The 13,731-nt window shown below is 45.8% G+C and overlaps 2 protein-coding genes across 2 annotated transcripts; one reads left to right on the forward strand and one right to left on the reverse strand.

Annotated features, from left to right (window-relative positions):
• The first annotated feature begins 1,170 nt into the window (after positions 1 to 1,170).
• On the forward strand, positions 1,171 to 2,969 carry LOC133908628 (senescence/dehydration-associated protein At4g35985, chloroplastic-like). The gene is made up of 5 exons (XM_062350740.1): positions 1,171 to 1,842; positions 1,941 to 2,074; positions 2,174 to 2,340; positions 2,447 to 2,531; positions 2,612 to 2,969. The coding sequence occupies exons 1-5, from the start codon at positions 1,264 to 1,266 to the stop codon at positions 2,769 to 2,771; spliced, it is 1,125 nt and encodes a 374-aa protein (XP_062206724.1). The 5' UTR covers positions 1,171 to 1,263; the 3' UTR covers positions 2,772 to 2,969.
• Positions 2,970 to 3,277: 308 nt separating this feature from the next.
• On the reverse strand, positions 3,278 to 5,150 carry LOC133908629 (small ribosomal subunit protein eS24z-like). Its single transcript, XM_062350741.1, has 5 exons — positions 4,957 to 5,150; positions 4,833 to 4,874; positions 4,573 to 4,743; positions 3,610 to 3,696; positions 3,278 to 3,504 (listed from the first exon to the last, which is right to left on the reverse strand). Exons 1-5 carry the CDS (start codon positions 5,038 to 5,040, stop codon positions 3,472 to 3,474), a joined length of 417 nt encoding a protein of 138 aa, XP_062206725.1. The 5' UTR covers positions 5,041 to 5,150; the 3' UTR covers positions 3,278 to 3,471.
• Positions 5,151 to 13,731: the final 8,581 nt, after the last annotated feature.

Consider the following 13,731-nt stretch of genomic DNA (forward strand, 5'->3'; position numbering starts at 1 on the left):
CCTGTCAAGCGGCTAAAGGACGCCGGCAGCGCAAGGCGGAGGCGGCTGGTGGCGTCAAGCGATCGGCAGAGAAAGCTCTAGACAGTGGGTGCCGTGTCTCAGGCCTGATGTCCGGCTCGCCCACTGCGCTGTGGAGAGCTGGTGGTCTGGTGCCATGGTGCGTGGTGCTCGACCTTGCTGTTGTCGGATGCCTCGATGTGCTGCTTGATTGTGCATTGAAGATGATAATATACTGGTGCAAGCCTTAATTGCTTGGTTTCGAATTTATAAGACCGCTTGGGGCGTTTCAGGTTGGCAAAGGATTTTCAAAGAATGAGTAGGCTCAGGACCTCGTGTTGCGGCATGTTCTCGAAGCACTGAAGATCAGATAAACACATGGTGAATATTGAGATTTCACTTATGTCCTGCCAGGCATGCAACGAGCTGGTGTTCTTACTGAATTTGTTGATGGATGGACTGACCCATGCCTCTGCTACTACGTACGACTGCCGGCTCCAGTTATTTATTTGTTGTGTCCGATAACCATTTAGAAACAGAACCATCCATTTATTGAGATTCATTTTGAATAGATAGATAAGAAATTATGGAGTTAATAAGAGAATCAATAAATGGATGAGTATCAGGTGGGAGAGATGAACGATTGAGACATACCGTGTGTGCGTAAGGCATGCGGAGTTATGATGGGTGATGGCCACCGGTTATTGTTTTGATCGTGTTAATGATCAATGTTAGCAACTGTTTTCTGACCAACGGAACACAAAAGTGATATATGGGCGACTGAGAGTTGCAACAACTCAATCAGTGATCATTCATTCTTCAGCCTCCAGATCCAAAGCAAAGCAATAACCTTGTTTCCATGTTGGTGATTGCTGAATCTACACAGTTCGTTTTCCTAAGTCATATGCCTTGCATAACTGTTGGTTTGAGTGGGACTGTTGATAATCCTACTGTTCTCTTGTCTCAAAATATGTGAAAATTACATGACCGAATGTTTGGAAGGCCGTCATTCCATTGTCATCCACTCGGGTGTCCGCGAATGTATTAGCCTTGAAGGATGGAATAAAGGCGCTCGCCGCAAAGGAATGAGAAACCATGGCCTACTTCCACCTGCAATGGAATTATTCTCTGAAAGGAATTTCGCTGCTTGTCCGATATATGTTTCTCACAGTTTCGTCCTTAACACTCTGCCTGCATTAGTAGTTCAGCTCATCACAACCTGTAAGTGTCAACCCCCGTAACTCTGAATCACTCGCGTTCAGTACCATGGCCTTCTGCGGCGCCATGTCCGCCAGGCCGCGGGGCATCCGGGAGGAGACGCTGCTCCGCGTCCCCGGCGCGTCAGTGCACCTCGTGGCCGGATCCGACGGCCCCGTCGAGCTCGGGCGGGGCGATCTCGCCGTCGTGAGGATCACCAAGGACGATGTGGCTGTAGCCACCGTAGTGCGCGTGGGCCGCGACCTCGGCTGGCCGCTGGCGCGGGACGAGCCCGTGGTCAAGCTCGACCGGCTGCACTACCTCTTCACGCTGCCGGACAAGGACGGCACGTTCCTCAACTACGGCGTCTCCTTCGCCGCCACGGCGGCCGACGCCGCCGCGCTGGCGTCACTCGATAGCTTCCTCAGGTCCAACGCTTGCTTCTCCACTCCTTCGGCGGCGGGCGGCGCGATCGTGCCGTCCAGGAGTTCCAGGCCGCCGCCGCCGCCGGCGTCGTCGGACGGGTACTGGAACGACTTCGCGCCGAGGATGGAAGGATACAACGGCGTGCTCGCGAAGGCGATCGCCTCGGGCACCGGCCAGCTCGTGAAGGGCATCTTCATGTGCAGCGAGGCCTACGCCAGCCAGGTGCTCTGGTCGCTGTCCCTTCTGTTCGTTCTGACATGTCCGGTGGAGACTGGAGACTGGATAATTGCATGCGTGGCTCACACATCTGTTTCTTGCAGGTACAGAGGGGAGCCGACCTGTTTCGCCCTCAGGCTGCCGGCGGCGGGAGCAACCGTTTCGGCGCCGCCGGCGGAGCTGACCGGAGAAGCCAGGCAAGCACGAAGCGCGGAGGAGTCAACAAGAGCCTCAAGAGGTAACTGAACTAGCTCGGATCCTTGCCTGCCTGCCTACCTGCCTTATTACTTACTGCTAGTACCGGCTGATGATTGTGCTGGTCTCGGTTGATCTTCAGGGTAAGGAAGCTGTCGGAGATGACCGAGAAGATGAGCCAGTCGTTGCTGGATACGGTCATCTCGGTGACCGGGTCGATGGCGGCGCCGCTGCTTCGTTCCAAGCAAGGGAGAGCCTTCCTCGCAACCGTCCCGGGCGAGGTCATCCTGGCCTCTCTTGATGCTATCAGTGAGTGCCCTGCCAACGCTTCAGATGCTCATTGTTCACTAGAGACTAGACAAGGGATGTGTTACGTTTAAAACCTTTGATGATAATGGTTGCCATTCTGTGCCAGATAAAGTTATGGACGCGGTAGAGGCTGCTGAGAAGAGATCACTTGCAGCAACTTCCAGTGTCGTCGCTGGTGCAGTGTCCAGGAGGTAATAACACTCGAATCTCGTAAAAAAAAAATAGAACCCAATGCATCAAGTTTCATGCCTGAGACACGGCCCTTTCCTAGGTACGGCGAGAACGCAGGGGAGGCAACCGAAGACGCGTTCGCGACAGCCGGCCATGCCGTGGGGACGGCGTGGAACCTCTTCAAGGTACGGAAGGCCGTCACGCCGTCGTCTTCCCTCCCCGGGAACATGGTGAAGAGCGCCGTCAGGAAGAGGAGCTGACGCCCGATTTGCACTGCGCACGCAGCACAGCGACACCGCTACAGTTCGCCAAGAGATAAATGCTATACATTGTGACTGATGTGCATGGCTTTCAAAAGAAGACGCCTCTATGTAGAATGATCATGTACTGACGATGATCACAAATTTAACGGATATGAATTATGATAAAGGTGTTTCTAATCCCAAATGATAACCTGATGACTCAGTGACCTAAGCGGTACTACAAAAGATCGATTTTTACTTGAGACAACCTTCAAAAAAATCATAGGCAATAATTACGACTGCACTAAATTTAGCACAACGGCTACAGCAGGGACTGACCAATTATGGAGTAATAATAACACAATAGTTGCCATTGCAACAGACTATATAGAGAACTGTTATTCTGATAACGATGACCTGAAATACTGTGTCCAAAGTCCTAACTCAGTAGGAAAACAGCTTCGACAAGCATCCTCGTGTATCACATGGTCAACATAACCAATTATAAAAGCTGACAGGCATCAGAAATAAAATAGGTTGGCTTGGAAGTTAATAGTCCCCTCATAACATGCTATAGCCAATCTGGCCCGGTTCACATCCAGGAATAACAAAACTTCACTTCAGTGCAGGGGAGAACAAAACCTAACACGAACATAATTATGACACTGCCCCTAGAACACCCAGAATCCAGAACAGGAATACAAATGTAAATGAATGTTCATTTCTTTTTCCCAGCATCAGCAGCCTTGGTCTGTAAAAATATAACAGAAACCACAGCTTACGTCAGTAACCAGAAGTGACCTAATACACAACACAAAGGAACTGCAGGTCGGAAGTATCATGATAAGTGGCTCACCTTCTTGACACCACGGATCTTCTTGGACCTGTTCTTCCGCTCTTTCATTTGCTTGCGGGACTTCTCAACCTTAGTAGCAAGACCGTTCTGGCAAAAGGAAAACAGAAAATTAATCACAGGAACAATATACAGGAGCTACAAGGAGGAAAATAAAATTCATAGCAATGTTGATTGATCGACTGAAAGCACTAGTATATAGACGGCATCCTGCGGAGATATCCATCAAATTCACACAATCAAAACATTGACACGTCATTTTAGTGATGTATTTATATTAACATCAGTGGTCAACAATGGAAAAGGGCTGATATGAGGATGTACATAACTATGTACAGTTCTTCTGCATTGTTGACTTGCTAACTCATCATAAATATAGTGTCATCTCATAGGACCACTATCTGGGTGATTATTGCGTTACAATACATGCAAATCTTACCACAGCAAAATGGGGCAATGACATAAGATTTCTTTTCAGCTGAAGGACTAGCGAGGTTGAAATGCAACTGTTGCGAGAAAAGATACAATACAAAGTATGCAGCTTCAGCGTACAGGCATCATACCGCAACACATGGTAGCAACAATAAGCATTTGCAAACAAGTAGTGCACATTACATCAATGTGCATTACAATTTACAAAAAGATTAGCACTACCCACCACAAATCTATTGTTCTACCGGTGTACTTATCTTCCTGATACTGTCACCAAAATAATGCGTATACACAGCAGGATTTACAAAAAGAAAATGTAAGCACGAACACACACTACTAAACAGCCAATCAACTTTGTATAAGTGTGTTGCAACAGAAATGGTGCTAGTGATACTAAATCGATAATCACACATTCACTGGGAACTACACAGGACAAGGATACTATGCAACTATCCAGCCTCAAGTAAGTACCAAGAGCATAGCTACGGATAGCAAGTTCTTAGATTTAGAAGCAAGTACTAGATCGCAACATACCCTGATGAGGCGGTACTTGGGCTCGAACTTCTTGGCGGCCTCGAGGTTGTCGTAGATGAGGCCGAACCCGGTGGACTTGCCTCCTCCGAAGTGGGTGCGGAACTTGAAAACAAAGATGCAGTTTGTGTCCTTCACCTCGTACACCTTGGCCAGCCTCTCCTTCAACTCAGCCTACACACAGAACCCCCCAAACCCTGAGACCCAGAACAGAAGCTCACGCCACAACAGCAGCGCATACAAGACCGGCACATAGATCTCACCTTGGAGACGTTGGCCCGGCCGGGGTGGATCACCTCGAGCACCTGCGGATGAGAGTGGGAAAAAGGCAGAGATTTAGTGACAGAGAGAGATGGGAAGGAGGGGGAGGCGATGGATGGCGCGTACGAATTGCTTGCGGGAGAGGAGGCGGTTGGTCATGAACTTGCGCGTGCGGAGGGTGACCGCCGCGGTGGCCTTGGTGTCCGCCATGGTTGGAGCTGGCCGCGCCGCCGCCGAAGGAGAGGAGGAAAGCGAGGAGGCGCGCGGCGCGAGAGGAGCGAGGGTTAAGGGCTGGCTGGCGGCACTGAAAACCCTAGGAGCGGACGAGGTGGATATTTATAGCGTGGGCTTGGAGGTGAGGGTGGTGCGGGGGTGGAGAGAATATGGGCCTGACACGAACGGGCCATGCTTGAGCTCCAGACATTGGTGCTCTCAGCCCAACATGGCCTCTGCTTTGGATTTTTTTTCTCCCTCGAGCAAATTGCTACACCGGGTCGATTGTCCTCTCTTTCACACAGAACCAGCTGAGATCAACAAGCATCTGATTTGGTTCTAATCACATGATTCTTTTTCCCAATTAGCCACAAATTTTGCTCTAACATATCCCTATGTTGAACGAATTCGCAGGCATAGCATTTGATTACATGGAGTTTTGATCATGAATGACATGGCAATGCAATTCAAAGGATTGCTGGACAACTGGCGCGACCAGAAGAGGCTATGCCAAAGCATGTGAAGCTATGTTACACTAGCTCTATCCAACGAAGAAAGAGCTTTCAGGCCTCTTGAATCACACTTTCTCAATAACGAAGGGGGAAACCCCGGCTTTTTCTATTGGAACCATATTCTTGAATCGGATATAATTCAAATTGTAATAATTAGAATCAAGAAACTCTGTAATTTTGACAGAAAATTAAATCTGAGAAGATAGAAACCATCATCCCTACCTTAGTATTTGGAAGAACAAATGCATCCGATGTTCGCAGTAAAATTGAGTCATTGGAGCAATGACTAGTTAGCGGGTTTTAACCTATAAATACATATCTACACGGTCATTTGAAGTTGCTGAAGTCTAGAGGAGTCCATATATATTTGAGAAGACATTCAAGCCATCAAAATATTAAAGTGATCATCTAATATGATTAAGTATAAGATTAGAGAGTGATTAGTATTTACATGCCTATAGAGAAGTGTTGCTAGTTGCTGCAACCTAGAGAGTGAAATAAGGAGTGATCTAACTATGTACCGAGGGGTGCATTGGTGCATTAGAGTTTTGATGACTCGCCGGTAACTTGTTGACCCTCCGATTTGGTGTAGAACGGTGATAAGAAGATTGTGCGTGGATGCGAAGACACTTGTCTTTGTGGCTAAAGCTCCTAAGTAAAAACGACATGCACGTGGCCGAAAGAGAGATTAGTAGTGAGACATCGTCTTGGTAGCTTATTGGCTCATCGTACTTGAGGTCTTATCTTGGTAATTTGGTAGCTAAAGAACCATGATCAGAAAAGACTTGACGACTAGGAGCATATTCTTTATGGAGCTCCAATTAAACTAGGAGTGGCTTGTGTGCTACCAATATCATAGTATAAAAATCTCTTATGCCGAATTTATCTCTCTACCTTATTTATATTTTCGTATTTAAATACTTGCAATTTAACTTGCTAGAGTATGTTACAATCCTCTTAAGCGATAGAATAGACACACTAGATAAATCTAGAGCACATTTAGATAAAAATTAAGATAGATTTATCTTGTGAAGATTTTGAAACCATTAATTTTTAAGTATCATAATTCATCCCTTTTAGGACGTCACCGTTCCTCATAGCGAGAAGCCAAACGGATTCTAAAAAATCAAAAGATCACAGCAAGCTAAAGCTCCAGCCGCATATATATAAAGAATAAGAGAATTAATCTAGTTTATAAGAGATACAGAGTCTGAAAACTTTAATAAAAGCACGGTTTCAGATAGATAAATCGGCAAACAACTCTCAGACGATAATACGACTTTAACTCGAAACATAGACTCTCACACCAAAAGGCACAATCAGATAACAGATAAGTCTAACACAACTTAACCCGTATGCTAACCAAACAAATGATTGGCACTCTCACAACTCGAATGACAGAGTCCTACTCCCACATCGCCACAACTCAAAAGTTTGCAGTGATTTTGAGAAAAAGTTTGTACTAGAAAAAATTTTGCTCAAAAGGATTGAGAAAAAGAATTTGAGAAAAAAAAATATATGGGCTTACACTACAGTCATCCGTGAATTAGGCGCCAGCGTTTACGCGCAGAACAGGATTTTCGATGCTCTTGACAGTTTGTGCTATTGCTTTCAGCAAGTACTTGGCCGTATGCCCGTTTGGCGATGACACCAGAAAAGATTGTTCTGGGGGCCGTGGCTACGCCGCTCAGACATGAACCATTGGGAAAATGTTGCCAGACATTCATAGCGGGCGCATCACTTGAAAATGGCTCTGGTTATGCATGACAGTGAGAGAGGCGCGTTGTCACCGTACGGCTCCACCTCCACGCATCACAGATCCAGTGTGATAGGGGCTGCCCAAGTTCTCCGTTTTCGGTGTTAAATTACATCCAATCGTGTCAGCCTGTCCAAGCTTGTTCCCAGTTCTTCAATGTATATAGTCCCAAAGTTCCGGATGATCAGGTGGTAAGGTATTGTCAATATTCATCTGATTGAACAGGAACCTACAGCTACAAATCTAGGTTGGCTATAATGAAACTATTACAGTGGCTGGCCCTACAGTATCGTGCTGCTGCTAGCCAAGTGGGATAACGCTAGGTACATTCTAGTTTGATTAGCGCGACTAACATTAGCCTGTTTTTTATTTTTTTATGGAGAAAAAAAAAGACTAAAAAAATTAGGTTCACAAATTTTGTATATTATATTTATTTATGAAATTATTAATATTAAACACATTTAATTAATTATAGAAAAAACAATAGTATTTTTATGCATGCACATAGTTTTAACATGTAGGTGAAAGTAATACTAACCTAAAAAAAATGTTTCATATTTTTTTGAGTTTTATATATTTTTCTTTGCATTTTAGATTTTTTTTCAGCTGATTTATTAATATAACTAATATTCATTTCGACATTTTCTAGAATTTTCCGAAAAAGAAAATTACATATGTATGTATACGTATATATATACATATGTATGTACATATACATACATACATATACTTATATATACATATATATATATACTTATATACGTACATATATATATATATATATATATATATATATATATATAAAGCATATTTGGTATGTTCAGAGTATATACTCTCATATACATACCTCATAATATACGAAGTATTTTATGTGATAAATGGTATAGATATGAAGTATGTGAGTATATAAGATCATCCAAGTGAGTATGTATATTTTTTTAGTGGTTTGTATATTTTTTTAATATATCACATTTTATGTACAAATATGAAGGTATTATCAAAATCTATTAAAATTGATGGACTTCTTTTCAATTTTTTCATGATTCACATTGAAGTATCTTAGAATGACTATATAAGTATACTTATAGTGATAAAGGAGTATATTCGGTTCATTTATGTAGTATATCATAGTAGTAGTATATACTCCTGTGAGTACATACTAGTTTTCCCCTCTCTCTCTCTCTCTCTCTCTCTCTCTCTCTCTCTCTCTCTCTCTCTCTCTCTCTCTCTCTCTCTCTCTCTCTATATATATATATATATATATATATATATATATATATATATATCCGATGTTATCTTCTTTATTGTTATTATATCATGTAATATGCTCCATCAGAAACCACATTCTCTAATGTAGCCATTGAAGATGATACACTACAGAGATAATTATAAAGATGATTATATCACACGTATATGTTAATATACTTTTGAATAATATGTTATTCCAAGAATTACTATCTTTTACATTGATCGGCAAGTATGTGACTTGTTCATTAAACTCTTTGTTTGTATCATAATGTTATTATTAGTCAATCTCTGATCACATATCATTGTGATGATACATAAGACCAGCATATGTATTGATTGATGATTATGTTTCATAGATCATAGGTATAGAGATATCAGTTAGAGAACATGATGTTGGATAGACCCATCTTGAGATACTGTTGGGATTATTATTTATGATGTGTCATCAGTTGTTATCCTAAATGGTGTACCTGCATGATACTTAGATCTAAGATCGTCATTGATTCCTAGAATGTGTAGTGACATATTTTGATGTTATCAAACACTATTCCGTAATTGGGTAGTCATATAGGTAGTTTTCAGGCTTGTCATGAAACATGTCGTGTGGTGTGAGCGATCAAGATGTAAATTGCCCTTCCTTGATAACGGGAGAGGTATCTTTGGGCCCTTCGAGGTAGTTGGATCGGGAAATTGCATGTCCATGCCAATATAATTAAAGAGTTGGTCATGATGAATTCACTACTTGATCGAGTGAATGGTCGAGCTATCATAAGGGTGGCACATATCTCGCCTTGAGCTTGACTGGTATCATGAGCGAAGGGATTGGTGCATGCGTATATCAATGTTCAGCCGATATGATCTTTTGTGTATACTCGAGAGTCAACATGTTCTGATATGGACCGCTATTGATTTCGGTTTAGAAAGGGTTTTCGAGTCATGGCCGTTTTTACATGAACCTAACAGGTCACATATTTAATAGGTTGGAACAAAACATGCAAATTGGATCAATATATGAGTTTTGATTGGATTGTGATCTACAAGAAGTTAGAGTCATAAAGGGCTTTCAACGCGAGAGCCCAGTGACGAGCTCTATATATAGAGAGACGAGGTTAGGGCGTGTTGAAGTTGAGCCACTCCAAAACCCTAGCTGCGGCCTTCTACACGATCTCCCAAAACCCTAGTCGCGCGTGCGGTGCTAGCACATCGGCGCTAGGCGTTTCTACCCATTACGTGTGGATATTGTAGAAGCGCTGCTACTATTATGGCGTTGATCTTCTCGGTGAGTTGATCGCAACATGTTCGGAACTGGTCGCCGACCGTGAAAAATTGGTCGACGTACCTGCTCGTCTGATCGCGGAGCACAGTGCGACCACTCGGATCTAGTCGAACAACACGACATGACCATTCAAAACTAGTCAAGGACACGACAGACCTGGTCGGGAGCTGGTCGAGGAGCACGACCACCTGCTTGGAGTCGGTCGGGGAGCGTGACCACTTGCGCGGATCTGATCGCGGATCTGATCGAGAAGCTACTCGAGGAGTTTGATGCACACGACGTTGGATTGATCTACTCCAACTCTTCTTCTGTTGCACTGCGCGTCGAGTGGTAACGATCTATAATCTCCTATTAGCATGGTTTTCTGGATGAATACAGTAGAAATTTTTTGTTTTCAACTAGCATAGATGCTGCCAGCGCCGTTTGTCTCACATCAAACGGTGGATTCTATGCTCAGGCTATCTCCTGCGTCATGTGGCCCAACAAGGGAGGCCCAGCTCTCTCCATGAGCTCACTCGATGCTCTCTCTGGCCTAGCTCGCTCTTACTTCCGTCACCGTGATGGCACTACGATGCCGATCCTGCCCCGTCGCAGGAGGTCGTGGGTGCATTGGCCTCGGGTCATGGCACCGATTCAACACTGCTCACGGCCATCGACTCGGCTGCCTCGAGCCCCTTGAGGAAGTTCGGCATGACCAGCGGCTCGTGGAGACCGACGACGTCTGAAACGATGAAGAGCACGCGCTCATCGGTCCCTGGGCATCTTGCACGAGACCAACAGTAGCAATTCAGAAGTTGGGCTTCAGACGCAGCAGCAGCCAACACTGGGCTTCAGAAGTAGCTTCATTGAATGTTTTGGCTTAATGTTGAATTGATATTTAAATTGATGTGAATTGGTTTTCGAAATTTTTTTGATGTGAATTGAGATTGTAAATCGAGATTGTGATTGAATGTTGAATGTTTTGTCAATTTAAGATTGTGATCCCTGAATGTTTTGTGAATTAAGATTGAGATCATAGAATGTTGTATAGATTTCACTAAATGTTTTGGTTGCTGCTGCGTCTGAAGCCAGGCTTATGAAGCTGCTGTTGTCGGTCTCGTGCAAGAGGCCCAGGGACCGGAGGGCGCGTGCTCTGCATCCTCTCGGACGTCGTCAGTCTCCACGAATCGTTGGTCATGCCGAACTTCCTCAAGGGACTCGAGGTGGCCAGGTCGATGGTCGTGCGCAATGCTGAATCGGCACCACGGCGCGAGGCCAGCGCACCCACGACCTCCAGCGGCGGGGTGGGATCAGCGTCGCAATGCCGTCTCGGCGGCAGAGGCAAGAGCGAGCCTGGCCAGAGAAAGCACCGAGCGAGCTCATGGAGAGAGATGGGCCTCCCTTGTTGGGCCGCACAACGTAGGAGATAGCGTGAGCATGGAATCTACCGTTCGATGCGAGACAAACGGTGCTAGCAGCATCTACTGCCCTCTGACATAGAAATGGCTACGTTAGAGGATCTGGTTCCGTTCCATCATGACATTACTATATGAATATATGATGTTTGTAAATAAAAATTTTGGGGTTAGAACAACATATTTAGATGAAATACTTGTGATGTAGCCATAAGCCATTTCTTAGAAGAGCACGTTGGCATTCTACTCCATCTACATACGAAGCATTTGATTCCATGATCCGGTGTCTGTGTTCGTGTGTATCCAGCAATATCAACTCCTCATTTGGCAATGATGTGTGGAGGTGGAGCCGTACGATGACAACACGCCTCTCTCACTGTCATACGGACCCAAACTGTGCCTGTCCCACGGTTGGGCCAACCTGGCAGTGATCTGTTTGCTTGGCACTCGTTAGTTACGCGAGCAAGTCTAGCATTTGGGGGGTGCGCAGTGGGCGGGTGTCGAGTGAGAGGAGAGTACCCGCCGACTGGGATCTCTACAGTAAAGTACTTGGATCTATAAATATCTATAGTAGTGATAAATCTCAGCAGGCTGATCGGTATTGAGCGCCCTGGATCACAGAAAATGCTACAGTACAAATCTAAACTTATCGATAATTAGTTAATACGTGTTACTGTGGCACAGACTTATTTTAATAGGTAAACAGTAGTTTTTTATACTAATTCATTATTAATGTAGAGGATCCGAGTCCCGGTACCGCACCTGAGCTTTTGGGCGTAGTAGGTACCGCGTGAACGGGAGGTCGCTTCACTCGGCGCACGGACGCTGATGCGTGATAGCCACGGCCAAAAACTGCCCCCCTCTCGCCCCATCAAAAGCTGAGCTCTCGCGTCTCCCCCCCCCCCCCCCCCTCGTTGGCTCACGGTTAATTCGCCTCGCTTCTTCCTTCGCCACGCTCTTGCCGGCTTCGCTGCGTCGCAGGTCCGCAGCAGCGTCTCCCCCTGATGCTGCTGCTCTTCGACCCGTCGCCTGGAAGCGCATAGCGCACCCACGTGCGCGGGCGCACTAGCTGGATAGTGCAGGCGCGTCGTGTGGAGTGTAATTTAAGAGGGGCAGGGACGATGCCGGCCGCGGAGAGGCAGTCGCCGTGGGCGCCGGGTGAGAGGCGGCCGCCGCACTTCTTCAAGGTGCTCATGGGCGACTTCAAGAAGCGCTTGGTGAGTCACTAAGACACCGAGTGCCCTGCATGTGCTCGAACCTATGCTATGAAAGTAGCCAAGCTAGAGTTGGTTAATGATTGGCATCTTCTCGGAATTGGCCGCGAAATGTGATATCACTTTACGGAGAGTATATTTGCCACTTCGGTTATGAATGAGGCCACTGAAAATGCCACTCATGCGACGTGCATGCAATGGCATAAACATGCATTTGGAGAAATGAGCATCGTTTCCATGTTTCGCATGTTACGAAGACTACTGTAGTACATGGCATACAGTGTATATATAGAATAGAAATTTCATGGATGTTGAAGTAAATAATACATGCATGCAGAAGATCCCGCCAGACTTCTGCAAGCACATGCCCTGGGAGGCGTCAAGGAAGGCCAAGACGAGTCGTCTCATCTCGTATGGGTAGCCTATTCTTTACCTCTCGTTCCAGGGTTGGATGCAACATTTCTATGGCGGTCACCCTGGAGGGCCCCAGCGGCCGGACGTGGCTGGTGGTCATCCGGCGGTCCGCCGAGGGCACCTTCTTCACCTCGGGCTGGCCCAAGTTCGTGCAGGACCAGGCGCTGCGGGAGCTCGAGTTCCTCGTGTTCCGCTACGATGGCATCACGCACTTCACCGCTGGTATTCGACACGACGGCCTGAGAGCGGGAGGACCTGCTGCTCGGAGGCGACGGCGACCCGCGCCCGCGGAGCACGAAACGGCGCCGGACGAGGACGGCGTCGCGTGATAATACCGTGCGGGCTACCAAGGATTCGGTTGGGAAAGAGCTGGTGACCAGCGGACGGACGCCGGAATCGGGTAAGCTCAACAGGCAAATAAGCTCAACCTATACCAAAGGCCCAGTCCAACATTTCCCGTTCAAGCCCAGCACGCCGTCCGTTTCGGCTTAGGCCTGCCTGAGTCCCTGACCCACCCAGTACCAGTGCCAGCTCTAATTCAATTGGTACTCTCGATGAAATCCCACAGCAAATTTACCGGTGTTGTGCAAATCATGTCACGCAGATGTGGCTGCGAGTTGAGAGTTGACACGCCACGCACCATCAATCAATTGCTGAAGCTACTTTGTTCTTTTTCTTCCGAAAAGAGGTGACCTTTTTCCATTACTGATCTGATGGAAAACAAAAGAGGTAGTTGTAAATTTGTAACTGTTTTGAATCTTTAGTGTAAATTTATCATTAAAAATTATAAAATTACTATTAGAATTGTCATTTGAGTAGTATTCTTGAAAAAATAAAAAATTAGTGGTAAATTTGCAAATGCGCCGAAAATGAA

The sequence above is a fragment of the Phragmites australis genome, chromosome 2 (genome assembly GCF_958298935.1).
Source record: "Phragmites australis chromosome 2, lpPhrAust1.1, whole genome shotgun sequence".
NCBI lineage: Eukaryota > Viridiplantae > Streptophyta > Magnoliopsida > Poales > Poaceae > Phragmites > Phragmites australis.